We start from the raw sequence: 27,502 nt of genomic DNA, 5'->3' as shown, positions 1-27,502 counted from the left end.
GCTGCCACCAGGCACTGTGGCATCAGACCCCGGGGAAGAGCGACCGACTCCATGGACACGGAGCCGCCTGTTCCCTGTCTACACGGGGAAGAGGGCGACGCAGAGCGCCATTGCATACAAGTCTGAGTCCATCTTCCGGAATTACTGCTTTCCCGCTGTCCTGTGAAGAGGACGTTCCAGAACCCGGACCTGACTGCAGAAAGCACGGCCTGGCTGTGGGGTGACGTGGAAGGTGTGCCCACAGAGACAGTTGTCTTTGATGACTTCTTTTTTAAAACATGTTTTTATTGATTCCGAAGAGAGGAAAGAAGAGGAAGAGCGAAACATCGATTATGACAGGGAAACATTAATTGGCTGCCTCCTATACGCCCCACACTGAGGATTGAGCCGCAACCTGGGCATGCGCCCTGACTGGAAATCGAACCGAGACCTCCTGGTTCACGGGACGATGCTCAACCACTGAGCCACACCCACCGGGCTCTTTGAAGTCATTTCCTCCCCTGCCTTTTTGGACAGATCATCACTGGGCTTCTCCCCTGCCTCTGGGACCCTCCAGGGACCTCACCCTCTCTTCCCCTCGGAGAGACCCCCAGCAGCTCCCCAGAAAGGCTCCGTTCCCACACTTCTCCAGTGGCTCTGCCTCTCACTAGTTCACGCCCAGTTCTCAGGACTTAAAGGACATTTCTGTGTAGTCATCTTTCCTCAGCTTTTCCTCTGCCTCATCACCTGTTCACAGAACCGACGCCCTGAAGGTGGACTCCTGGCTGTGGCCCGGCCTTACCATCTCCCAGCCATCCTCCCCTGGCCTCTCCCAGGCTGCAGGCTGCTCAGCTGGGCCTGCAGGATCCGCTCCTCGCACCCCCACCCCGCCCCCAGGCCCCATGGCTTTCCTACCTTTGCTTCCATTCACTGCCTGCACTCTCCGTATCTCAGACTGACCCAGTGAGGCACATTATGTCATGACGTCCTGAGGGGACATTGAGATGACAACGGGAATCTTACCGATGCCCGGCGCATGTGTCAGGATCTGTTATAAAGCTTTCACATTTCACACTTACTATCACCCCACGGATCCCTGAGCTGAAAGGCTAAGTGCAAACAGTTCACTGTTGTCATTCTCCCTGGTGGAGTCACAGGTGACTTTCATTTTCTCTTAAAGCCGCGTTCCGCACTCGCTGTCAAACAGACAGTGAAAACACTGACCCGCACCCGAGCCTCAGCTCTCCCGGCCAACCAGCTCTGAGACCTTCAGTTCCACAGTGAGCAGTGTGGGCACTGCGGGCAGGTGTGGGCACTGCGGGCAGGTGTGGGCAGTACAGGCAGGTGTGGGCAGTACAGGCAGGTGTGGGCACTGCGGGCAGGAAGCAGTGACCGTGGGGCACTGAGGAGCTTTCTTCTGGCCGGGCCAGCTGGACAGGATGGGAAGAAGCTGGGGAGGCTGGGAGAGAGGAGAGGCCGCCATTGCTCCAGGGGGAGGCCTAGCTCAGGGCGGACCTTCCGTGGCCTCACTTCTACTGCTCTTCCTGCCTCGTCCGCTCGCCCAGTGTGGCCTCACAGGCTGAGGAACGCCTGCAGCCCTCAGCGTGTGAGAGAATCTGGAGGCTGCTGCACCGATCACTTTCAGAAAAGGTAGTTTTAAAAAATGAAGTCCTAGTATATTGCTGGGCGAGGAGAAGTATTCCTCGAACCCAGTGAACGCAGGTCCTGCTGACTAACGGGTGTATTAGTTCTATACGGTTAACCTCAATCTAAACCCGGCCTCCTTGAAGCCCTCGGTGGTTAATGTGCACTCTAAGAGAGGAAGGCTCTTTGAGGGAAATTACACCGCTTTCCTTTATCATGTATGGGGTTAGTTCAACACAGGAATGGAAATAGGGGATGCTAAAATAAAGATTTTAAGGGATGGAAGTAATTCTAAAATATTCTAAACCTGTGGTCTTGTTTAAATACACAATGTAGCTGGTGAGCTTATGCAATAAATTGTCTGGAGACAGGAGACAGGAGACCCACTGTCGCACAGTTTATAAAACCCAGTGAAACTCAGGTTCAAGTCAAAACTTTACTACTTGCTAACTTTGTGATACAGATCCAGTTATTTAAACATTCTAAGCCTCAGTTTCCTTATCTAGAAAATGGAAATAATGGTGATTATGAGAATTAAATGATTTAATATGTGTAAAGCACTTAATCCATAGTATAAGACAGGGGTCTTCAAACTACGGCCCGCGGGCCACATGCCGCCCGCAGAGGAGTCTGATCCGGCCCGCCAGGTTTTTTGGGCAGTGAGCACAGCCGAGGTGTTACAGTAGGAATTAGTAGTTCATATAGTCCGGCCATCCAGCTCTCTGAGGGACCGTGATCTGGCCCCCACTTTAAAAAGTTTGAGGACCCCTGGTATAAGACATGGGAACCCGCAGTAGGAGATTATGCAATGACTAGAGGCCCCATACATGAAAATCCCTGCGAGAGTAATCCTCCCTTCCCCGCTGCCACACCAGCTTCCCTTCCTCCTCCGGCCGCGGCAGGCCCCGGGCCCCGGGCTGGCTCCCCTCGGCCCGGCTGGTCAGCAGGACGCCCGGAATGACATCCGGAAGACGTCGTCTAATTAGCATATGACCCTTTTATTATAGTGATGGTAGTGGTGCTGGTGGTTGTGATGATGTGACGAAGATAAAGAGGATGATGGTGGTGATGATGGAGGTGAAGGGGGTGATGGTATAAGGGTGATGATGGAGGTGATGGTGGTTGATGGTGACGATATGATGATGCTATGACATGAAGTGATGATAATGATGATAACGAAGAAGAGGAGGAGATGCAGCGGACTTAAGGAGGACTAGGAGTTTACTAATCAGAAGGCAGAGAACAGACCCCTGGGAACATGTAAGACTGAAATGTTTGTCTGGACCCCATGGGGAGAACCAGTAAGAAGAAAAGAGAGAGCCGAAGAGAAAGAGAAAGGAAGGAAAGATGGAAGGAAAACAGAAAGAAAGGAAGGAAGGAAGACAGACACAAAGGAAGGAAGGAAGGGAGGATGGATGAGAGGTTGGAAGGAAGGAAACTGGTGAAGAGGCAGAACCTAGGAACAATGCGAGGGCCAGAGACAAGGCCCCTGAGCCAGAGCTGTGGGTCCGAGCAGGTTGGAGACGCCCTTTGCGCTAACATAACACGGCCGTGCCTTTTGTCAGCGGCCGCAGATGCAGACATGGCCGGAATCGCAATCTGTGCGAAATACAAAGCCTGGTACAGGGAACGAGGCAGGGCACGGGCAGGACTGCAGAGGCCTGTGCTGGCCGCCGGCTCCCCTGCTTCTCCAGGGCTGAGCCGTCCGGCCAGAGGACACAGGACTGCCTCCTTTCTATCCACACAGGCTGGTGTGAGTGCCAGCAATGGAGGCATGGTCTGCGCCCAGCGGGGAAGCCCAGCCTGCCTGGGGTGGGTTAACTACATTCCCAGGGGCCACCTGCACCTGCCGCTGGTGCTCGGACAGAGGAGGACTCCTCCTTCCACAGGTGCTCCCCGAGCACAAAGCTTCGCGACGCAGCATGTGAGTTATGTGTGTCTTCCTGAGAAGAAGGAGACCATCCTGTGCCTCCTACGTGCGTTCTGGGTCAGGGTTGTCCTTGGGGATCACTGTTTTGTCCCATAGCCGACTTTGCACCCCTACAGACCAGGCCCCGGGCCGTTACAGGCCTCCTCTGCCCAGCAGGGACACGGGTCCTCAGCCCCGCAGAATCCGAGGAAAACCACACCCTCAGCCGTACACAAGGCCTGGCCCCTCCGCCACCACCTAACATCAGGCTGTTTCCTCACGGGGGCTCGTCGCGCTGACTGTTCAGGTGCACCCGCCGAGGCTGGGCCTAAGTGCAAACAGCACCCACGGAGAGCAGCACGGGAGGGATGTGGGAGCGGGCGCTGGCCCAGCCGTGGGCACCCCTCCCTGACGGCTCCCCCATCCCAGACCCGGCGAGAGGGGATGCGTCAAGTCCTGCACTGTTAGGAACATGCCCCCTTTGCCTGTGATCTATTTTGTTTTGTAGTTTAAAAACCCTGTGAACAAGAAAAATGGATTATGTCCTGTTTGAGGGAAATGTCTGTCTGCAACTGTGCATGGGGCGTCCTGGTCAGGTATGTTATGTTATGTTTTGTTATGTTATGTTATGTTATGTTATGTTATGTTATGCTATGTTATGTTCAGATCCAGCTATGTTCTGGGGGAATCTTTCAGCTCCTCGGCCCTCAGTCCAGTGGCGGGAACAGTGAGGAAGGAAGCGCGGCTGTGTGCCTGCAGGGCTGGTTGCTTAGGAACATCTCACATCCCCCTGGGAGAAAGGATGGCTCCCGGGGTGACATGGAGGACCCGTGTCCCATGAGGGAGCAGCCCCCAGACCGGATACACACATCTCCTTAGAGCAGTAGCAGGATGGCCACAGCCAGAGCGCAGTGGGTGCGCCTCTACGCGAGGCGGCCGGGAAGGCCAGGCCGTCAGCAGGTGGCCGGGCGCGGGGAAGGGACGCTCACATGTCACCGACACAGAACTCACCGCTGATCCACTTGGCCTCGGGGTCGTGAACTTTGAACTCGGCACTGAAGAGATCCTCCACCGTGACCTTCTTCTTCTGGGAGAGACTGTTGTCTTCCACTGGAAAACAAAGGAGCAGATGGTCACGCCCTCCGCTTTGGTGGCCATTCGGGAACAGCACCTGAGGTAGAACATCTGAGTCCCCCAGTTCATGTCTGACAAAAGCCAGTCGCGCCTTGTTTTAATTAAACCGTCAGAGATGGCTTGGCGGGGAGGGGATCTGTGTCAGTGACACCCCTGCCTGCAGTCTGCGAGGCCACGCCTCCGAGGTCTGCACGGAGACACTGTTTCCAGACTGAACGCCCCGCGGAGGCTCAGGGGTTGGAGCAGCCGGACAGCCATGGTTTGATTCCCAGGCCGGGCACATACCTCCGTAGACGGCAGGGCTCATGCTGGAGGCAAACAATCAATGATTTCCCTCACAGGAATGTTGTTTCTCTCTCTCCCCCTTCCTCCCTCTCTAAAACCAATTTTTAAAAAGTTAAAATAAAGGATTGATTTATGAGCAATAAGTCATCAAAAGAGGGATGAACAAATGTCTAAGAAAGGCTCTCTGCTGTGCTATGCAATCGATCATTCTTAAGCATTTATTAAATGCCAAGTCCCGGCAGCGTGGGGGGTGCCGGGAAGGAAAAGACAGCTGACATCTGGCATTTCTTCTCCGCACACCCACCCCCGCTGCCTGCGGCTGGGGGTGAGCTCCTGTTCCGGGAGACTCACACCCGGTGTCCGCGTGCACACCGCCAGTGCTGCCTGCGCCCTCATCATCACACTTGGGAGGAAGCAGCGAGGCCAGTGGTTCCCAACCTGCTTTGGCCACGCCCCACCAGAGCACCTCTAAAGTCCTGAAGCTCCCCGCCACCCCTGTGACATGAATTTTTGTTATTCAAACGGTGAGCTCCTATTCACGCAGAGGAAGCCTAAAGGCCATTCACTTGGTCTAAACAAGATTTCAAAGAACATGGCATCCATGAAAGAGAAAAATAAAAGAATGAAAAGATGTTAGAGAGTGCCTGGGAAGGCACATGAACATTTCTTTAATTATTGTCAGCTGAATCCAGTGGCACTGGCAGAGCCACGTCCTGGAGACACACTTTGCCAGAGGCAGGTGTTGTCAGCCTGACTTTCAGCTCAGGTGCCAGGGGGTGGGTTTTGTTATCTAAATCCAGCCAAGCACCAAAACAAACATGAAGTGACCATTACCAAGAAGCCACCAGAATGCACATAATCTCCTTTGTCCTTGGTACAGCTTCCTGGTTTTTGCTGTATGAAATAAACACCCTGTATTGGCTCTGGGTCCCTGTCTTCCATCAGCGGACAGTGGTCCCAACCAGTCCCAGCTTTCCCTACTGTATTTGTGTCTCTTTCATTTTTTTAACCCTCTGTAACCCCTACTCAGGAACCGGATTGCTCTCTACCCATTATGGACTCAGAAGAGATAAATATTTATATCTAGCACCTAGATCCAGGGAACTAAATACTGGAGAACTCTCAAAAGTCAGGCACGGGAGTGCACACACAAGGAACTCATGAAGTAAGATAAGGAGTGTAAGGCAAAAATGGGGTGTAAAACATGGGATATTCAGGGTCTCAGGAAAGAGACATCTACTCTCAAATGCTTAAAACTATGCTTAAAACTAGAGAATGTTCTGTTAACTGTAGGCAGATTCTTGATTTCTTAAGTTTTGTTAATGAAACTTGACCTTGGTTTCCTGAAGAGGAAACTGTCAACTTTCAAATGTGGGGAAAGGTCAGAAAGCAGTGGTACATAGCAGAAGGTCCAGAGAAGATTCCTATCCCTACATTCACACTTTGATCTTTAATTTGTGATTGCCTTGATCCAGCTCAGAAGAGTTTAAAAATGTCTAAGCAGGATGTGGCCATGGATTTATAGCTTACAGTGGAGGGGTGTGAATCTCTAAAAATACCACTTTCCCCCCTCTGTACCAACTCCACCTCCCTGTTGCTCTTGGGAACACAGTCAAGAACCCACCTGATAAAGATTTACCTCATAATTATGAGCAGAAGCTAGAGTTTGAACCAGAGTGGGACAGGCATCACTGAGCAGGATGACTCAGATAATAAGAAAGGTTTTGCTCGTAGCTGCCCAGCCTTTATGGCTGGATGCAGGCACTCTACGAAAGTGAAAGTGACTTCATATTTTATTTTGCCAGAGGCTAAACTATTTGTAGTGGGCTGAATCAAGTAGAAAGAATTAAAGGAATTTCTCAGAAACTGCCAATAATTCTTTATCTTAAAAAAACTTTTTCTTCACTGGGATGCGAAATAAAAATATCCCTGTGCTTTCTGTCTGTCTTTGTGGTGGCCCAGATTGAATAAGGGACTACATTTGCAAAAAAAAAAATCTTTTTCTTTCCCTCCCAGGCCACCAGAAACTCTTAGCTAGTTAAATTTCTTTTTATGTGTCTGAATTGTAACTTTAATTTGCTTTTCTCTGATTTATGATTTTATTGTGCTGTGTTAAAATTTTAAGATTCTAAGATTAATTTGAAAAGTGTAAAACCTGTAAAAATTGCTACCCAGGGAACTTTAAACAAAGGCCAGCTAATTCCAAGCATTCCTTTAATTTAATTTTAAAGAAACAGTAGATGGCCAGACCATTACTAAATTTCCCCAGGGTAAACAGAATGTGGGAATGGGGAGAGAAAGAATATGAGCGGTACATGTGGCTGATAGCACAGGTTCTAAGAAAATTCCCTAGACAGAAGGAAGCAACTAAAAAAGGCCCGTAGGTTTTTGGTGATCCTGTAAAATGGATGTCCACTCCTGAAAGTGTTAATAAAAGTCTCATTTTTGCCATATTTTTATTCCCCAGTTTGTCATTTGAAATTTGGATAGATGAGACATTTCTCACAATTTAGGGATATGTCTGGGATTTCTGTACTCATGAAGAGATAAAGTCTAGATTAAGAGAAAAGGTGCACGCTGGCCGACTTTGGGTGGCTCATGAACTGAAGCCCATATCTCTTCACGGATGCTATAGAATAAACCCCAAGCCTGTTTTTCTTTAAAGAATGGGGGGACGGGGGGAAATGACATAAGGAAAATATATAGGCTGCACTTAGGCAACAAGTGCAGTGTTTCCATAATAATGGTAGTTCTTGAATAATAATGGACTTCATTCCAAGGTTGCCTCACAGGTCCTGGGGCACTCCTATTTTTATAAAGAAAAATAAAATAAAATAATACTTTAACATTAAAGCCACTGAAAGTCAGTAAGTTATCTCTGTTACAGAATTTGCCAAAGAAAATACCTTGGGTAATAATAATTGACTCTAAAAATCTCAAAGTTGTTAAGGCAAAATATACATAACTAAGTGGTAATTATATATGAGTAAACATAGTTTTCCAAAGTCCTTGGTAACTTTAAAGACTTTGGAACATTGCTAAATTAAATAATAAAAGTTATTAAATATCTAGGTACGGCATTTGAAAATGACAAGGCAATGGAATATCAATCTGAGTTCGCCTCATATGAAAAATCTAAATGATAGAATTGAGTCTATTAATTGAAAGTGCCTGTGTTTTGTTTGAAATATATCCTTAGAGATGTGGATATGTTGATAGTCTGAGAAATGCTAGGTGTTTGGCTTAATGGCTAGAGTTTGAGGCTTCTGGGAGTTTGGAGTTCAGGTGCGGTTGGGAGGAATTGTATGGTTGTGAAGGCACAGTGCATTGAGTGTGGAGGTTCATCTTTGAGAGGAATGGTTCTTGTGTTTTCTCTGGAGAGACTGGTGGTTCGGAGTGTATTGTGGTCCTTATGTGTATTGCGTGTGGTGGAATTTCAACCTAGGATATGGTATTTTGTTGGCCTAATTAGAGGTTAAGAATTAATTCTGTGGTCTGAACCAAATTTTTAATGTTGAGACCAGTTTGAATTAAATTGATGTCTTTTAGAAATAATTATAAAAACTGTATAACATAATCTTTGGGTTATGTATATTTGATAGTCTTTCCAAGTTAAATTTCAAGTCTTTAACCGAGATATAGCTTTGGGACATTTCAAGGGCCCTAGAATGATTCAAGGATTTATTCTCTCCTCTTAAAAGAAATATTTTTAAACTAAATTAAGCCAATCTAATAAACTCAAAATCATGTGGGAAGCTTTATCAAATAAAAATTAATAACTATGTATTTAAATACATATAAGCAATTGGTTCTAACAAATTCCACAGTAAAATCTGCAAGAAGAATATTGTTTAAAAGTAAATTTAAAAAGAAGAAATTTTAAAATCTCTTCCCCAACTATTTATAAAGTAAATGAACAGTTATTAAATCTCACCATTAATGAGACACCATGAAGAAAAAGAGAGTTACTTTTACTTGAGATGTTTGCATTGCAGTATTGGCCAGCATGTCTCTCTCCTAGTTTTTCTGAAAAGGCAACCCAGTTAGTTGTTCTGTTTAAAAGAAAGTAAAAGTATTTAAAAGAAACTCCCTAAATGTGGCTTAGAGATTGCTCTGGGGAAAAATACAGTGGAAAATGCCCTTCAAATACCTAGGAACTGTACTTAAAAATCAAAGTATTAGGCCTCAAAAGGTAGATATACGAAAGGATTGCTTTAAGACCTTAAATGACTTTTAAAGGTTATTTGAGGACATTAATTAGTTAAGAACTTATCTAAAAATCTCTATGGGAGAAATGACAAATTTATTTAATATACTTAGGAATCCTAAGAAAATTTTTATTAGGTATATGCAAAGACCTACAGAGTCAATTTTCTAATTTCATAATTTCATAATGAAACAGCAGTTTGCAACCATCTAAAAAATATAAATGCCAAGTGGTTTGGGGCCATCTAATAAATCCTATCTTCCCTAAACCAAGGACACTTAAAAGTAAATAATTTGTATTTTGCCTCCCTAGCCAAAGCTTATGTCACTATACTCAAAAAGATTGATAGCAGAAATCCAATTAGTGTCTTTTACTGTCCACCCTGGGTCAAATAAAGTTCAAGGGGAACTAATAGTGGAAGGTTACCAGAGTCTTAATATTGTCTCAGAGGCTTGTCTCTCACCTGGAGATTAAGTTGCTATGAATCCCAGGAACCTATACAGTGATAGTGCCTATGTGGTAAGTATGGCAAAAATTATTGAAACAGCTACTATAGGGCACACTAATTCAGAGGAACTCTTTCATTTACTTTTCAGCCTTCAAAAGGCTGTTTGAGAAAGACAATTTCCTTGTTTTATTGGCCATATTAGACCCCCTGCTGGCCTTCCCCGTCCCTGGCTGACGGCAATGAGGAAGCAGATCGCCTTGTTGCCTCAGCAGAGGAGGCCACGCCATTGTCCATGGCACAGGCCTCGCATGCCCCACATTATCCGAACGCCTCTGCCTTGCGCAAGGAGCTCCGTATCCCCCAGAGCAGGCTCACCAAGTGTGAAGCAATGCCCCAGTGTGTGATCCCCCTCCCTGTGCCAGCGTTAGGGGTAAATCCCCAAGGACTTAAACCTAATCACATCTGGCTAATGGATGTCACTCATATAATTGAATTTGGCAGATTTTGGTGGGTCCATGTCTCCATAGATACATGCTCATGCTTCCCAAACAGGGGAAAGTGCAAAGCATGTAATTAACCACTGCCTGGTGGCTTTTCCAGTCATGGGACAGCCCCTAGAGATCAAAACAGACAGTGGACCTGCCTATACTAGCTCCTCCTTTCAACAGTTTTTGCAAGCAATACCAAAAAGTGCATAAAACAGGGATTCCCTATAACCCCCAGGGACAGGCAATTGTAGAAAGAGCTAATCGAACCTTGAAGACAGTTACAAAAACAGAAAAGGGGAGAGGGGTGCTATCCTACTCCACAGAATCAGTCAAATAATGCCCTTTACACTTTAAAATTTTAGATTGTGACAATGAGGGTCACACAGCAGCCGAGAGGCATCAAGCTCCTGGTGCCGTGGCATCTGCTGGTATGGCGCGACGGAAGGACTTACAAACAGGGCAGTGGAGAGGGCCAGACCCAGTGATGATGTGGGGAAGAGGGCATGTTTGTATCTTCCCAGAGGTGCTTCTAACCCCATCTGGGTGCCAGAGCGAGTGGTGCGTCACAAACATGGACCTGGGAGAACAGCTCACACCTCCGGTGATGATGCCAGCTCAGCCACCAACCCCGAAGAAGGAGAAAAGCAGAAGACAGGTGACCAAGGCCACCCAAGAAGCTAGTGTGTCCACATGGGGTCCACTGAAGAAGCTGACCATTGATGCTCGGCAAGTGGTGAATGAATAGCGGGTTCAGGTAACCTCCTCTACCCTTTTTGTTGCTATGATGGCACTTGTCAGCCGCCAGGCAAGTATGGCTGCAGCAGAAACTTACTGGACGTATGTTCCAACCCCTCCCCTGTGGTCAATCCAGCCACCTGGACTGGGGAATCAGTGCCAGTGTTTACTAACAACACCAATATGGTTGGGGGTAGCTCCAAAAGCATATAACTCCTTGTTCCCATGGTAGTTATACTTATAACTAGGAGCCCAATGCATGAAATTCATGCATGGGGAGGGGTCCCTCAGCCCAACCTACACCATCCCTAATCATGAAGCCCTCAGGGAATGTCCTACTGATGGCTTAGGCCTGCTACCCATGGTTCTCTGCTCTCTGCAGGGCCTGCCTGCTCCACACCATGGCAATGGGCAAGCAGGCCCTTCTGGGTGCTTTCTGCAGGCTCCTGGGTTGCTGCAGGTGAGGGCCAAGCAGGACCTGTCGGGTGCTGCCTGTGGACCCACTTGCCTGCTCGTAGGTTGCAGTGGCTATGGCCAAGCATGCCCTGCTGTCTGTTGTCAAGCTGCACAGCCACCCTCGCCTTCCGGGACCAGAAATGGTCCCGGGAGCCTGCAGGTATGGCTTGGCGCCACCACCCTCGCCTCCTGGGCTGGTGATGGTCCTGGAGGCTGTGGGCTTGGAGCCTGTCCCCGGACCCAGGCCACTTGGTGCCGCACCGCCCCCTTGGTACCTGTGTATGCAAATTACCTGGCCATCTTTGTTGGGCTAATTTTCATTCTCCTGATTGGCTGGTGAGTGTCATGGAGGCACGGTCAATTTGCATCTTTCTCTTTTATTAGTATAAATGGTTTTAGTGGGGAGCTCCCTATTTGTTTATCTGAAAAGGGGACTTCAGGATATTTGCAGCTTGGCCAAGAAAATAAGATGTCCTATGAAGGTGCAGACATTGCTAACATCACAGGCCCCTGGGATATGAGAAAACATCTTCAGACAGTTACTAAACTGGGGTTTCCTAAGGCCCCCCCAATGGCTGTCTGATAATCATTCCCGACTCCCTTACTGTCCTAACAGCACCCCCACTGAGCGGGAAGCATTTCCTCAATGGCAAGATTGTGCCAACTCTGTCTGTACCAGTGAGACATCATATTTCTGGCTCTGACTTGTATGTATTGGATTGGTCTCACAGGCTTTGTGCTAAATATCCCCATCACAAGTCTCTGTTTCCAGGAGAGTTTATAGGGAACGCCCTGACCACAAAAACAGGAATTTTACAGAAAGATCTTTGGCATTTAGCCGCTGCCCTTGACTGTCTTAATTTTACTGGCTCTTCCTTAGCTGATATTTTAGGAGTATGTTCATCAAGCCCTTGCTATGGCTTACAAGCCTGTGTCCAGCCTCCATATGTATTGGTGACTGGAAATGTGAACAACACCAGATGGGACACCCATTATGCTGTCCAATGCTGTAACTGTAACCTTACCAGCTGTGTCTCCAGGCATAACCTGAATGAAGATATATTAATTTTAAAGCAGCCTTCTTGTATTATGCTTCCTACCAATATAAAAGGAAAATGGCATATGATGCGGGCCTCCAGGCATTGCAGGAACTGCACCATCAGCTGTTCCAGGAAAAGAGTGCTTTGGGACTTATTATTTTTGGTATTATTACCCTAGTTACTGTTATCGCATCTGCTGTAACTGCTTCTCTGGCATTGACCCAAAGCATCCAGAATGCAGTTTGTCAATGAATTGGCTCAGAACACCTCAACTACATTTCATGATCAAGAAGATGTAGACAAAAGGCTAGAAACAAAGCTAAATGCTTTGGAAACTGTAGTAATAGGACTAGGTAATCAGTTAGAAAGTGTCAAGATTAGACAGCAGCTGCAATGCCATGCTGTTTTTACATGTATTTGTGTGACTTCAGCCCGCTATGACAGTTCTCTATGGGATTGGAATAAAATCAAGATGAACCTACAGGAAATATGGCATCATAATAATATTAGTATAGACTTAGTGTGGCTACACAAACACATGCAAGCCAATCAGAATAGTCATGATGAAATTCTATCTCCTGCAAAATTGGCAAAAGAATTGCTAGATGATTTAAAAGAATTTAATCCATGGAATATGCTAAAACACACTGTCTGGTACATAATAAGAATTTCTTTGTGTACCACTAATTTTATCCTGCTTTCATTCAGATCTCAAGTGTGAAGGCTCCAACTAGATGCCCATAAGCTACATTTAAAAATAAAGAAGGGGGAGATGTAGAGAGCACCCAGAAAGGCACATGAGCATTTCTTTAATTATTGTCAGCTGAATCCAGTGGCAATGGCAGAGCCATGTCCTGGAAACACACCTGAGCAGAGGCAGGTGTGTTGTCAGCCTGACCTTCAGCTCAGGCGCCAGGGGGTGGGTTTCATTATCTAAATTCAGCCAAACACCAAGAACAAAAATGATTATCCAGGCCCAACTAGAAGTGACCATTACAAAGAAGCTACAAGAATGCACATAATCTCCTTTGTCTTGGGCTTTAGTAAAACTACCTGCTTTTTGCTGTATAAAATAAGCGTGCTGTATTGGCTCTGGGTTCATGCCTCTCCATCAGAGGATAGTGGTCCCACCCAGTCCCAGCTTTCTCTACTATATTTGTGTCTGTCTTTTTAATTTTCTCAATTCCCTGTCACCCCTATTCAGAAACCAGACAGCCTCTAGCCACACTGGATGTGAAAAATAGAAATATTTATAAAAGAATTGAAGTACTGAGGAAGAAATTGTTTAAAAAAATGAAGTGATATGAAAAAATAGCAAATCAAGTTTCAAAACATATAATAGAGAACTGAAATGCATAAATATGTCACAATATCTATATAATAAAAGTCCAGCTACCATTACAGAAGAATGACCAGAATGACTGGTCACTATGACACGCACCGGCCACCGGGGGCAGATGCTCAATGCAGGAGCAGCCTCCTGGTGTCAGTGCACTCCCACCAGGAGCGCCACTTAGCCAGAAGCCGGGGTCCTGGCTGGCAAGCACAGCGGCAGTGGATTTACCAAAGCCACCGGGCGTTGGGACCTGAGGCACGTAGGTGTGGAGGGTGGTTGCTGAAAGGAACTGGGGGGCGGCGCTGTGGCCGGCAGAGGCGGCCCTGGGCGAGCAGCGTACCTGGCGTCAGCAGGATGACGGAGGTGACGATCAGGGAGCAGATGACCAGGATCACGAGCAGCGCGATGGCGATCCCTTTCCAGTTCCTCTGTGGGGGGTTGCTCCCCACCAGCTCCTGAAACAACAACGTGGGAGAAACTGTGAGGGAAACCCAGGAAAGGACGAGCCATCAATGGTCTCCACGTGACTCAAGACCCAAGACACGAAGACCTGAGTGAGGTCCATGCTCATCCCTGCAGTGACACTGAGCTCGGCTCTCGGCCGCTGCCTTCCCTGCACCACGGCAAACCTTAAGGAAGAATCGGCACCCTGGCTGGCGGTTCAGTGGTTAGAGCTCCGGCCCATGGATGAAAGGGCTGTGGGTTCCATCCCCGGCCCTAATCTGGGCTTGCGCAGCAGGCAACCAATTGCTGCCTCTCTCGCACATGAAGGTTTCTCTCTCTTCCTCCTGCCCCCCTTCCACTCTCTCTAAAAAATCAATGGAAAAACATATCTTTGGGTGAGAACCAACAACAATGAAAAGAGTCTGACATTTGTTATGTTTGCAGCTTTTGTATGAACTTAATGTTTCTCCAGCCAACAAAACTGAGCAATCATTGCAGGGTTTTCTTTTTATTGCAGCCAAACCATGAACCCCACAGAATCACCCCAATATGTTACAGTCCCAGCCCTAAGTCCTCTCTCACCTCTCTTCATGCACCTCACACTGTTAACCTCAGCACCGAACCCCACGTTTGCTCAGGGCACACACTGAGCCTCTCCCGCCTCCTGGAGCCCCTCACACAAGGCTTGCAGACACCCAGGTGCAAGGGGAGCTGCCTGTCTTCAAGGTACCTCACCTGTCCCCACGCTGGAGGTCAGCCCCCCCCCCCCCATATTTGCATTGTCGCAGAGATTGGGGGTGACATCTGGGATGATAAAGGCTGAATAAATCTAGAAATTTAATCAGGCAAACTGGCTGCTGAGACCAAACTTTTAGTTCCTTTCAGATTATTGTGATTGTATAATTTACAGTTCAAACGGGGATCCTTTGAGAGAGAAGGCAGTAGTGTTGATAATTAATAGTAAGTTAGAAACAGAACAGGGCTATCTTAGTAATTGTGATGATTCATTGTACAAGGGCGACGGGACTCTCCAGAGCAAGCAGAGACAGTCACACGGCAGAACGAGGATTCCACGCCTGCCCACACTCGGTCACAAACACCCACTGGAGCCACAGATGCCGCCCATAGCTCCGAGTCAGGGTGAAAGAATGAGATGACCTCAAAACGCGGGCGACGCAGTGCACCGACACTTCCTCACCCGAGACAGCTAGTTCTCAGAGCGCCTCTGATAGCTGCAAGTCAAACAAACATGACACTCAACTCGGGGTGGCAAATAATGAATGCCGGACACCACATACGTAACAGGGACTATCTAGGGTTCGAATTAAGAAAAATTCAACTCTAAACAACTGACATTCACTCCTTAGGTTATCAAATAAAGAAAATTCCGAGTGTCCCGGCAGGTGGCATAATGGTTAGAGCATCGGCCCATGCACAGAGGGGTCTCAGGTTCGATCCCAGGCCCTGATCGAGGCATGTGTGGGAGGCCACCAAACACCATGTCTCTCTCACATCGATGTCTCTCCCTCTCTCTCTCTCTCTCTCTCTCTCTCTCTCTCTCTCTCTCTCTCTCTCTCTTTCCCCCCTCAGTTCCTCCCATCCACTCTCTCTGAAAATCAATGGAAAACATATCCTCCTGGAAGGGTTACAAAAAAAAGAAATTAAAATTCTGGAGCCATTATAGCCTTGGCAGGAAATAGTTTTACAGCTGCTTAGAAATGTCTTACTTGTCACCCAAAACTTATCTATTAAAAAGTGGCCTTCTAGCCCTAAAAATAAGACTGAACATAAGCACGGAATCAGGACAGAATGCTATGCTGAGACAACCTTGTTTCCTGTTGGATCCAGCTTACTTTGGCAGACCCTGTTCTGAGAGCCACAGAAGCCGCAGTGAAAGCCAAAGGCCATGCCCTGGTTATTAAACTGCGTGGCTTTCGGTTTTTCTGCTCCTTTCTTGTATGTGATGCACAAGTCGAGAGGACAAATAACAAATAGCTGAATCCATTAAGAAGAGAAGAAACCCCTGGGGCGAGGGGTCCTGGGAGCTGTCCGCCTGCAGGGAGGCAGGGAGCTCCCTCACAGTGACATTAGAAAGGCAGCTGAGCGGCAGCAGGTCACTGCTGTAGATGGTGCCGGGTCCCCCTGAACTCACTCACTGAGGCTCCAGCCCCGATGTGGCGGCATTTGGAGGCTATGTTTGGGAGATTAGGGTTAGGTTAGTGCTCTTATATGAGTGGATGCCAGAGACCTTCGGTCCCAGCCGCCCCCCACCCTCCACCCGCCCCATCCACCGGCATCAGGACAGGCCTCAGCGAGCAGGCAGGCGGTCCAGCCCAGGAGGAAGCTCAGCAGACCCAGCCCCTGATCGCGGATTCCCAGTCTCCGGAGCTGGGCAGGTGGTCCCTCCCGTGAAAGCTGCTGTCCCTGGCATTCTGCTGAAACAGCCGGAGCAGAGCAAGGCACAGCCGACCCCGGAGAGCACACGCCCAGGTGGAGCACAGCAGGAGGCCGCGCCAGGCAGGGACGGCGGGTGAGAGAGGGGACCCAGTGGAGCCGGGAGGCCAGTGTGGGCCTGGGAGCCACAGAGAGGAGCCCCGGCTGCCCCCAGGCCATGCCGCCATCCTCCTGAGAGCGGGTGGCCAGCGCAGCGGGCACGGATGGCGCTCTCCTGGGGAAAGGTCGCCTGGTGGGAGGCACGTGGAGAAGAGAAGCTAGGAAGCCAGGGTGGAAGCAGGAGGGACCCACAGGAAGCGACGCAGGCCTGTCCGGTGGGGGCGGGGCAGGTGGTGAGAGTGGCTCACTCCGCGCATCCCAGAAACTGTCTGCGGGCCTGGGACGCATCACACCCAGGTGTCCGGACGCTCTATCCGCCCAGTTGTGCTGAGAGCCTCAGAGCCCAGCAAGGTCTCCACCCTCTGCTCAGCCTCTCCTGCTCTGAGCCAGGCCCCCTGCCTGTCCCCTCCCCCTGCACTTGGACTATTCCCTCTCCTGCCATTCCTCTCCGCTGAGCTCCTCAGGGATCCATGGCATTCTTTAGTTCCCATCTCTGACACTGGGGGCGCTGGTCTGGGCTCAGGGCAGAGCTCAGGACACAGTGAGACACTTTGTAAATGCCTTCGGGCAGCGGGATGGCACCGTTAAATCATGTATGGATGCCCGTGTCATCGCCGACTGCCAGTTACTCGGGGATAGTGCCTGCACGTGTTCTGCTCCCAAATCGGCCACCGCCTGCCCGGGGACTGTCTGCCCTTACAGGAGTGACTTTGTTACTTGCCGGCGTGTCTGGCAGAGGCAGGAGCCAAACCAGAGGCAGTGAGGCTCCACAGACAGCACCAGCCCCGGAGGAAGGGGGTGAGCTGGCATCCAGGGTTGGCAGCGCACTGTCCCTGGCAACGCAGTTGTCGCTCACACTTGCTTTAACTCAGGCAAACAGCCAGCAAGGAGCGGAAGCAGAGGAAACCACTGCCGGCTGCTGATGTCAGAAACACCAAAGTACCGCGGTCACCGTGGTCAGAGCGCGGCACTGTGGGCTGAGCAGCTAGAACAGGTGGGGCACGCGGTAAACCAGCAAAGGCCGCGGTCTCAGAGGGAGCGTGCCAGCCTGCCGTCTGCGCCCTCCAGGTGAGACGGGGGCTCGGGGTGCAGACTTCAGCGGGTCCTTGTCCGGCAGAGAAGAGCAAACTCATGGACTAAGAGCTTTCTTTAATAAAAATGTAGTTCGTTGGGAGCACATACAAACTCCATCTGGGCTGGGGTGTCCCCAAAAGCCTGCTCTCTCTCTCTCTCTCTCTCTCTCTCTCCCCCCCCCCCCCCCTGAACAACCAGAAACCTGTCTTACCCCTTTGTCTCCGGGTGTGTGTGCTTAGTTCTTGTTGGACCCTGACCCTTTCTAGCTGGACCTTCCTTGGTTGGGACGCCCGTGCTTTCCTCCTGGTCACCCGGCTACATAGTATCAGTTTCAAACTCCAAGCCCACGTGGCGCCCTCATCTCCCCGCCCCTATGCCGGGGCATCTCTCCACCCTGTAAGATAACGCCTTTCTCTCCGTGGACCCTGTATTCCCGAACTCCCTGACCTGTCTCTGAAATTCCTTTTCAAGGCCCTTCCCCAGGCCTCGCCGCCACAGCCTCTCCTCTCTGGGTTAAAGTCGGAACTTCAGACCAAAGAGCAGAGACTCCAGTGAAAACTAAGAGGTGATGATTTCAGAAATTAGGCAGCTAGCCCTGGCTGATGTCACTGATTGGTTAGCGCTGGCCCGAGGCCATCCGTGCCTGCTGCGCCGGCCACCTGCTCTCAAGGGCACATAGCTAGGTTACAGATCGATCCCCAGCCCCAGTCTGGGCACATGCAAAGGCAACGAATCACATGTCTTTCTCATGTCAATCTCTCTCTCTCTCTCTCTCTCTCTCTCTCTCTCTCTCTCTCTCTCTCTCTTTCGATCAATGGAAGAAATATCCCCAGATGAGTATTAACCAAACAGCAGCTATAACAACAACAAACTCAAAACAATAGAGACTTAAAGCTGCAGAATGGGAAGACGGAGAGGCGGGGAGACAGAGGAGTGCAGCTCAGGTGGCAGGGCTCGGTGAAATGTGTGAAAGCTCCTTGAAGCGCAGAGCATTGTGGGGACACAGTGACGGCACTGTCTGCTGCCGTCATGGTCAATGACGCTTCGGTGGCATGTGGCAGGCGGTGCGGGAAGGATCGGGAGCACACGTGATCGCCTACATTCCAGAAAGGAAAGGACGCGAAGGCGGCAGTTCCTCGCCCAAGCTCATTGCTGCCCCCGAGGCCCTGCCGAGGGCACTCGGAGGCTGGCTTTAGGTGGCGCCGAAGCAGGGCGTCCGGGGCAGCTGCGGGCCTCCACAAGGAGGCGATGCGTTGGCTGCACACGCGGATGGCATGTCTGTGCTATGCCAGGCGGGTACGGCAGGAGCAGGGAAGAAGGGGATTTCACAGGAGGGAGGGGAGGAGGTGGTTTTGCAGTGACAAAGGCCTCTTCCTCGGGAAGCTGCGGGAACGCCAGCTGGGGTGCCGGGAGGCGGCGGCAACGGTGCATTTCACTTGCTAAGGCAGAGGGCCAGCCGCTGCCCCCTGCTCAGGAGGGGGGAAGGGCACTCACGTGTGCCCTCACAGTGACCCAGCCTGCAGCGGCCAGTCCCTGGCACCGAGCTGGGAAGACTGCCCTCGCTCCCCGCGCTGAAGAGGCCTGGGCCAGGATAGAGGACCCGAGTGTAGGTGTGGGTTGGCTTTAACATTTCCAGAAGACACGTGGGGAGGAGCCGCCAGCCGGGCGGCACCATTCAGGCTGGGAGGTGTGGTCCTCGCCCATCCAGGCTCCAGGCGTGTGGTTGGACAGGACAGGGCGGAGACAGGGAGTCGCAGCTGGGAGGGTCTCCAGCTCCCCAGTGTCCCTTCCCGTCTCCCTCCGCCTCTGTGAATGCTGGGTTGGTCTCCTGAGGACTCTGGTGCTTTGCCAGCTGTGAGCGCCAGGCCGGGAGGAGGCTGTGGCCACAGCTACTGCCCCCCTGGGCTCCCAGGCAGTGCCTGTGGTGCTGAGCAGGCGTGGCTGGTGGGGGACGGTGTCTGACCTCAGCACTCCGCGGTGTCACCATTGGAAACTGCTGCTGCGGCCCTCCCTGGGAGGCCGGGGATGCACTGGGAGCCATGGTCATCGTGGTGAGGGAGGCTGACATCCCGGTTACAGACACCCCGGAGCCTCTCCCCACATCCACCGTCCCTGGGGCTTCCATGCTGTCCCTCCGCTCAGCTCTCCCGTGTGTTCTTGCCTCAGGGACTGGACTGGGATCCAAGGCCTTTGCTATGAATCTGGGAACTTCTGAAGCTGACCGTTTCCCATAACAGGACTTTACATTGCAGCCTGAGGGCACGGGCCTCCGCAATCTCATCCACCGCCCATTCCTAGGCAGCTGTGAGCCTGTGCCTGCGGCTCAGCAAGAAAACAGGCAAACTACTAACTGTAATTGTATCTACGTTTTAAAGTATATCTATATACACACATATATCTACATATAGATATCTATAACAATAAAAGGCCAATATGCTAATTAGACCGGGTGTCTTCCTGAAGTCATTCCGACATCCTTCCTCACCAAGCCGGGAAGCCAGCCCGGTCCGGTGCCTGCCAGGGGTGGGAGGCTGGAAGCCCGGGGCCCGGTGCCAGAGGGAAGCCGGGGCTGGCAGCTGGGGGAGGAAGGCCTGCTCTTGTATGAATCTTCATGCCTCGGGCCTCTGGTACAGATACTTTAAGATTTATGTGTGGTTTTTTTTAAAAAAAAAATAGAAGAAAGGAGAGAGAGAGAGAGAGAGAGAGAGAGAGAGAGACATTGATAGGTTGCCTCCCGTATGCACCCTGACTGGGAATCCAACCTGCAATTTAGGTGTGTGCCCTGACTGGGAATCGAACCCCAACCTTTTGGTTCACAGAATGACACTCCAGCCAACTGAAGCACCCATCCAGGTTTCATTCTGTTTTACCTACAAGTTCAACATCAGACCTGGAATTATTTTAAGGTCTTCAGTTGGCTTTGTCTGACGGCTTCTCTATGAAATTAATTAAAAACGGAAGCGAGTCTCACCTTCAGACTGCGGCTAACTCACACTATTTTGTGTCAGGTGTGAAAGCTGTCATGCTGGTCCTGAAATCACAAGAGCCAGGGCCTCGTGCCTGGGCACAGCAGGAGAAGCTGTGCACGCCCCGGTGCCAAGAGGTCCCGCAGTGGGACAGGCTGTGCAAGGAAGATGCAGAACTTGAAACAGCATTTGTACCTCTGCTTTGCTGCTTATGATACAACTAAAGGCATAGTGCACAAAATTCATGCAAGGGGTGGGTGTCCCTCAGCCCGGTCTGCACCCTCTCCAATCTGGGACCCCTTGGGGGTGTCCGACTGCTGGATCGGCAGTTGGACATCTTCTCACAATCTGGGACCACTGGCTCCTAATTGCTCACCCGACTGCCTCCACTCTGCCTGCCGGCCTGCTTACCCCCAACTGCCCTCCCCCACCGGCCTGCTCGCTTCAACTGATACCCCCCGCTGGCCTGATCAGCACTAACCGCCTCTGCCTCAAATCCGCCACCATGGCTTTGTCCGGAAGGTCTCCCAGTCTAATTAGCATATTACCCTCTTATTAGTATGTTTGAAAACCATCTTTAGACAATGAGCATCTGCAAAGACCACCAGCGGCCTGCAATTCAGAGACAAGTTTGAGGCTGGCAGCTTTCTGGCGAGCTCCACGCGTCACTTGTCAACATCAGAATCCCAGCAGGCGCTCGATAAATATTACGTTGCTAACAAGTCTCAAATGTCAGGACCACCAGCAATTTCCAGCAGAAAACAAAATGACTTGCACTCATTTTCCCCGAAGGGCTGCGGCCCTGATGGGACCCTCCCCCTCCCGCTCAGTGAGGAGGCCGGGCCGGTGGAAGGTGCTGCGGGCACAGTGCCCGCCACCCCTCCCCACCCTGTGCCCGGCGCCACGCTTCTGTTCTGGAGCCCTCTTTCTGCCCTCGCCTCAGGTAATTGGACCAGCCTGGGCCGGAGGTCTGCTCCGGATGTCAGGGATGGATGGAAAGATTCCGTTTATTCCCACGGCTGTCATAAAGCAGGAGAGAGAGGAGGGAGTGGGGCAGGTCTACTTCCCAGGCAGCACTGGGCTGGGAGAGAAGAGAGCAGGTGGAGGAGGGGAGACGGGCTGAGCGACTGGAGCAGACAGAAGCCATCCTGCAGTTCTCAGCTCCTTCACGTAATCCCCCTCCTGAGCCCAAGGCATTTCCCTAAGACTTACTAGGACACTTGTGTTTCTTCATGGAATATTTACTTCCCATCTTATTTACACTCGATGAAGCTGGCTTCTGAAACCTGAGAATAAAGAAGCTGGACACACAGCACTGAGGCTGGTTCCACCGCCCATCATCGCGTAGCCCCGAAGCCTTGTGTCCCTCAGGGATGCGCCTCAGTCTGTGCAGCTCCAGCCACACCTGCCCTCGGATGTGAGGACTCGGAAGCTGGCTCCGTCCACAGCCTCCAGCCTCGCTGCTGGGTGTGCAATTTTCTTCCAAAAGAACGGGTTCCCCACCAGCGTGCCTAGTTATTTCCCAGAGGAACACTGAGGAATGCCACAATCACCCACAACCTCAGGAATTCACGCCTGTCCCCATCTATCAGCGCTGGGTACCGTCCCTGCGGCCACAGGAGGTGGCCAGTTCGAGCTGAAGCAAATGCCAGCGGGCACACAGAACGCCCAGGGCATCCGGGCCGCTCCCCAGGCGGTCCCTGCTTTCGGTGCCAACTGAGCGGGAAAGAAAGCGGTGCTTGTGAATTCCAGGGGCCTGGACTAAGTCTGCTTCTACCAGCAATGACTCTTGCCACCGCGTGCTCTAACTGGCATTTTCGTGGAGTTCATTTTGATGGGAAGACCTGCAGCCTGGGAGCAATCACTAACCACGGCGTGACAGGAGCACTCACACCCCCAGGAATTGGCCTCGGAGTTGCCCCCGCAGCCTCAGCGCCCCCGCGGCTAACTCTCCAGGCCGGAGGGACCCGGAGGCGGGCATCTGGGAGGAGGGCGGGCCGTTATTTTGTCTACCAGAGCAAGTGGTGTATCCTGTGTAGTGAAATGCTATTTACACCGACGGAAATAACCGCCCACTAAAAACGCACAGCCAGGTGCGTGGCACGTGTGAGTGAAAGCCTGCACGCTGGATTATTCCACAGGCAGAGACTTCACCGGAGGGCCAACGGCGAGTCTGGGTTCACACTCAAGTCCGCTCTGATGAGCAGACAGGCATTCCGTGGACTGCAGCACGCCCATAGCTGGGTGGGGACAGGGAGTCACAGCTGGAAAGGGGGGAGGACACAGGAGCTAGGGGTGTGGGCCGCAGTTGGAGGTAGGGGCTGTTTCCGGCTGGTCCACCTGTTGAGCTGCACGCTTGCCGGCCTGTAGGCTTCGGCCCGCCAAGTTCACACCCGCCCAGTGAGGCGTGTGCTGCAGCTCCCAGCTCCGGGCGCCCTGAGCGGAGGAGAGGGCACGGCTGCCACCCTCACACCAGGAGCAAAAGGGACTCCAGGCCCATGAGGGACCAGGAGGGGAGTGAGAGGGACAGCAGGTCAGGAGCCATGGGGGTGGGGGGGGAGGGAGGGATGCCAGTGTGGGGGTGGGCGGAGGTGGGCCAGGGTCCGAGGAGGAAGTGGCATTCAGCCTGATCTGATTGCTGCGGGAGGTGCGGGAGCAGCGGGGGCACGGAAGGCAGGCCCTCCACCCAGAGGCCATGCCATAGAGGGCGCCGGTGCCCTGAGCGCACTGACCAGCTGCGTCTCCCTCCGGACATGGCCGCGGGAAGCACAGGGCAGCAGGCAGCTGTGCAGACCACGCCCGGGTTTGGATGGAATCCAATGCAGTGGAGGAGGGTCCTGTGAGCTGCCTTTGGTAACCCTAAGGCCGTGGTCAGCAAACTGTGGCTCGCAAGCCACATACGGCTCTTTGCCCTCTTGAGTGTGGCTCTTCCACAAAATACCATGGCCTGGGCGAGTCTATTTTGAAGAAGTGGCATTAGAAGAAGTTTAAGTTTAAAAAGTTTGGCTCTCAAAAGAAATCTCAATCGTTGTCCTGTTGATATTTGCTCTGCTGACGAATGAGTTTGCTGACCACGGCCCTTGGGGAAGGCAGGCGCAGACCATGACTCCGCAGTTCACTGACGCCAGAACCAGCACCCTGAGAATGACCAGGGCCGGCTCCTCTCCCTGAGGCCCTCACAGGCAGCCAACGCCAACAGCCCCGGCCGGGGTGGCTCAGCGGCCCAGCACCATCCCAGCACCAACAGGGTGAGGTTCCATTCCCAGGCAGGGCATGTGCCGGGTCACTGGTTCCATCCCCAGGTGGGGAGAGTGTGGAAGGCAGCCAATCAGTGTTTCCCTCTCTCCCCCTTCCTCCCTAAGCAGGCCCAGGTGAGGAGTGCACACACATACCAGGCCCAGGTGAGGAGTGCACAGACACACACCAGGCCCAGGTGAGGAGTGCACACACACACCAGGCCCAGGTGAGGAGTGCACAGACACACACATACCAGGCCCAGGTGAGGAGTGCACACACACACACCAGGCCCAGGTGAGGAGTGCACACACACACACACACCAGGCCCAGGTGAGGAGTGCACACACACACACCAGGCCCAGGTGAGGAGTGCACACACATACCAGGCCCAGGTGAGGAGTGCACACACACACACACATACCAGGCCCAGGTGAGGAGCGCACACACACACACCAGGCCCAGGTGAGGAGTGCACACACACACACCAGGCCCAGGTGAGGAGTGTGCACACACATACCAGGCCCAGGTGAGGAGTGCACACACACACATACCAGGCCCAGGTGAGGAGTGCACACACATGTACCAGGCCCAGGTGAGGAGTGCACACACACACACACCAGGCCCAGGTGAAGAGTGCACACACATGTACCAGGCCCAGGTGAGGAGTGCACACACACACACACCAGGCCCAGGTGAGGAGTGCACACACACACACCAGGCCCAGGTGAGGAGTGCACACACACACACACCAGGCCCAGGTGAGGAGTGCACACACACACACACCAGGCCCAGGTGAGGAGTGCACACACACACACACCAGGCCCAAGTGAAAAGTGCACACACACACACCAGGCCCAGGTGAGGAGTGCACACACATACCAGGCCCAGGTGAGGAGTGCACACACACACACACCAGGCCCAGGTGAAGAGTGCACACACATGTACCAGGCCCAGGTGAGGAGTGCACACACACACATGCCAGGCCCAGGTGAGGAGTGCACACACACACACCAGGCCCAGGTGAAGAGTGCACACACATGTACCAGGCCCAGGTGAGGAGTGCACACACACACACACCAGGCCCAGGTGAGGAGTGCACACACACACACACCAGGCCCAGGTGAGGAGTGCACACACACACACCAGGCCCAGGTGAGGAGTGCACACACACACACATACCAGGCCCAGGTGAGGAGTGCACACACACACACACACCAGGCCCAGGTGAGGAGTGCACACACACACACACCAGGCCCAGGTGAGGAGTGCACACACACACACACCAGGCCCAGGTGAGGAGTGCACACACACACACACACCAGGCCCAGGTGAGGAGTGCACACACACACACACCAGGCCCAGGTGAGGAGTGCACACACACACACACCAGGCCCAGGTGAGGAGTGCACACACACACACCAGGCCCAGGTGAGGAGTGCACAGACACACACATACCAGGCCCAGGTGAGGAGTGTGCACACACATATCAGGCCCAGGTGAAGAGTGCACACACACACACCAGGCCCAGGTGAGGAGTGCACACACACACACCAGGCCCAGGTGAGGAGTGCACACACACACACCAGGCCCAGGTGAGGAGTGCACACACACACACACATACCAGGCCCAGGTGAGGAGTGCACACACACACACCAGGCCCAGGTGAGGAGCGCACACACACACACACCAGGCCCAGGTGAGGAGTGCACACACACACACCAGGCCCAGGTGAGGAGTGCACACACACACACCAGGCCCAGGTGAAATCAAACGCCCTGAGGGGAAACACTCACACGCAGCCATTGCACTGACGGGGAGGAAGCCGAGGGTGTGCACCCGACCGCGGTTCCGCGGTCACTGTGCTGCAGTCTCTGGTCTGAGTGCACTTTCTCTCTAAATGTCCTCCCTGTGAACAGCTGCGACATACATTTCCTTTATGTGTCATGCACCATTTGCGATAAGTAGATGGCAGCAGCCAATTACAAACTCAATGGTGCCTGTACGTCAGCTTCCCACTCACGGGGAGGGGCCGGGAGGGGGGTGGGACCCAGGGACTCAGGAGGCAGCACGTGATGAGACTCAGGAACAAGCCTCAAGTGACCCTGACAGCGGCCGCAGGTCCGCCAGCTTTCCCCACAGCCTGCGCACGCGCCCACACTGGCCCCTCCCCTGAGCCCTGCCTCTGGGCCCTGTGCTTTCATGGAGATGCTGAGGCGAACAGGTGAGTCTGGCCCGAGGAGCCCGAGGAGCCCAGCAGAAAGCAGAGGCTGTGGTCCGCCTCAGAGGACAGGGGTAACACGTTGAGGCCAATGCCCGCCGGCACTCTGGTGGGGGAGGGTGCAGTCTGGGACCCTGCGACTCCGCCGTCCTCTCTCTGCGCCTCTCTCGGTGCCCCCACCGCTGCCTCTCAGGGTCCAGGAGGTGAGGGAGGCTGTCCTGTGGCACAGCCGTGGGCACAAAGCACCAATCACAGGCAAGAAGTCTCAGCCTCCACACAAGCTCCCGTCAAACCCAAAGAGGCACACGTACCCGCAGGGGATTCGGTCATCGTCTTTGATGAATTACATTGCAGACCGGAAGATAGAAGTGCGAACCAGCCCTCCCACTTCTGGTTATACATCCCGAGAAACCCCAAGCACCACTCAGAAAGAACGTATGCTCCCTATGTTCATGGCAGCACAATGTACAATAGCTGAGATCTGGAAACAGCCCCAGTGCCCATCGGTAGATAAGAAGATAAAAAGGCTGTGGTACATTCACACCATGGGACACTATGCGGCGGTAAAAAAGAGGAATCTCTTACCCTGTGAGACAGCATGGAGGGACCTGGAGAGCATTATGCTAAGGGAAATAAGTCAGTCAGAGAAAGAAAGTATCACATCATCTCACTCATATGGACTAAAATGAACAAAATAAACTGATGAACAAAATAGATCCAGAGGCATGGAATCATACAACAGACTGATAATTCTCAAGAGGGGAGTTGGGGGAAGTTGGGAAGAGATTAATCAAATACCTTATATGCATACTAGAGGCCTGGTGCCCAGATTTGTGCAGTGGTGGGGTCCCTTGACCTGGCCTGTGGTGATCGGGCCCAAACTGTCTCTCCCACATTCCCCGAGGGCTCCTGGATTGCAAGAGGCACTTCTCAGGTGACACCCCCTGGAATTGGCTTCCCTCCTGACTGGTTTCAGGTACATCACAGGATAACTGCAGCTGCCAAGTCACTGCAGCTTGACAGCTCCTGCATTGAGTGTCTGCCTCCTGGTGGTCAGTATGTGTCATAGCTACCAGTTGAATGATTGACAGCCACTTACGCTTTTAGATAGATACATAGATAGATATAGATATAGATATGCATAATCAATTAGCACAGAAATAGTGTGGTGAAGGCCTGGGGAGGGGTATGGAGGAGGGGAGGAAATTGGGGACATTTGTAATACAGTAAACAATAAAGTAAAATAAAATAAAATAAAGCACTTGGATTAGAAAATGCTAATGATCTAAATTGCTAATGACCTAAATTGCACCCAGCACCCCCAGGTGAGGAGGAGCTCAGCACTAAGG

The 27,502-nt window shown here is 52.0% G+C and overlaps 1 protein-coding gene across 3 annotated transcripts in view; it reads right to left on the bottom strand.

Annotated features, from left to right (window-relative positions):
- The window catches only part of DPP6 (dipeptidyl peptidase like 6), a 431,250-nt gene that overhangs the window by 141,936 nt on the left and 261,812 nt on the right, over positions 1-27,502 (bottom strand). For all 3 annotated transcript variants that reach the window (XM_084897509.1, XM_084897508.1, XM_084897510.1), the window contains exons 2-3: positions 14,002-14,116; positions 4,544-4,642 (exon numbers count right to left, since the gene is read on the bottom strand). In XM_084897509.1, coding sequence (XP_084753635.1) covers positions 4,544-4,642; positions 14,002-14,116 — 214 coding nt within the window. The remainder of the gene's footprint in view (positions 1-4,543; positions 4,643-14,001; positions 14,117-27,502) is intronic.

Source organism: Pipistrellus hanaki (assembly GCF_964339955.1).
Source record: "Pipistrellus hanaki genome assembly, chromosome: 10".
Taxonomy (NCBI): Eukaryota; Metazoa; Chordata; class Mammalia; order Chiroptera; family Vespertilionidae; genus Pipistrellus; species Pipistrellus hanaki.
Note: the sequence above shows the minus strand (reverse complement) of the source record. Positions and strands in the feature narration are given on the sequence as shown.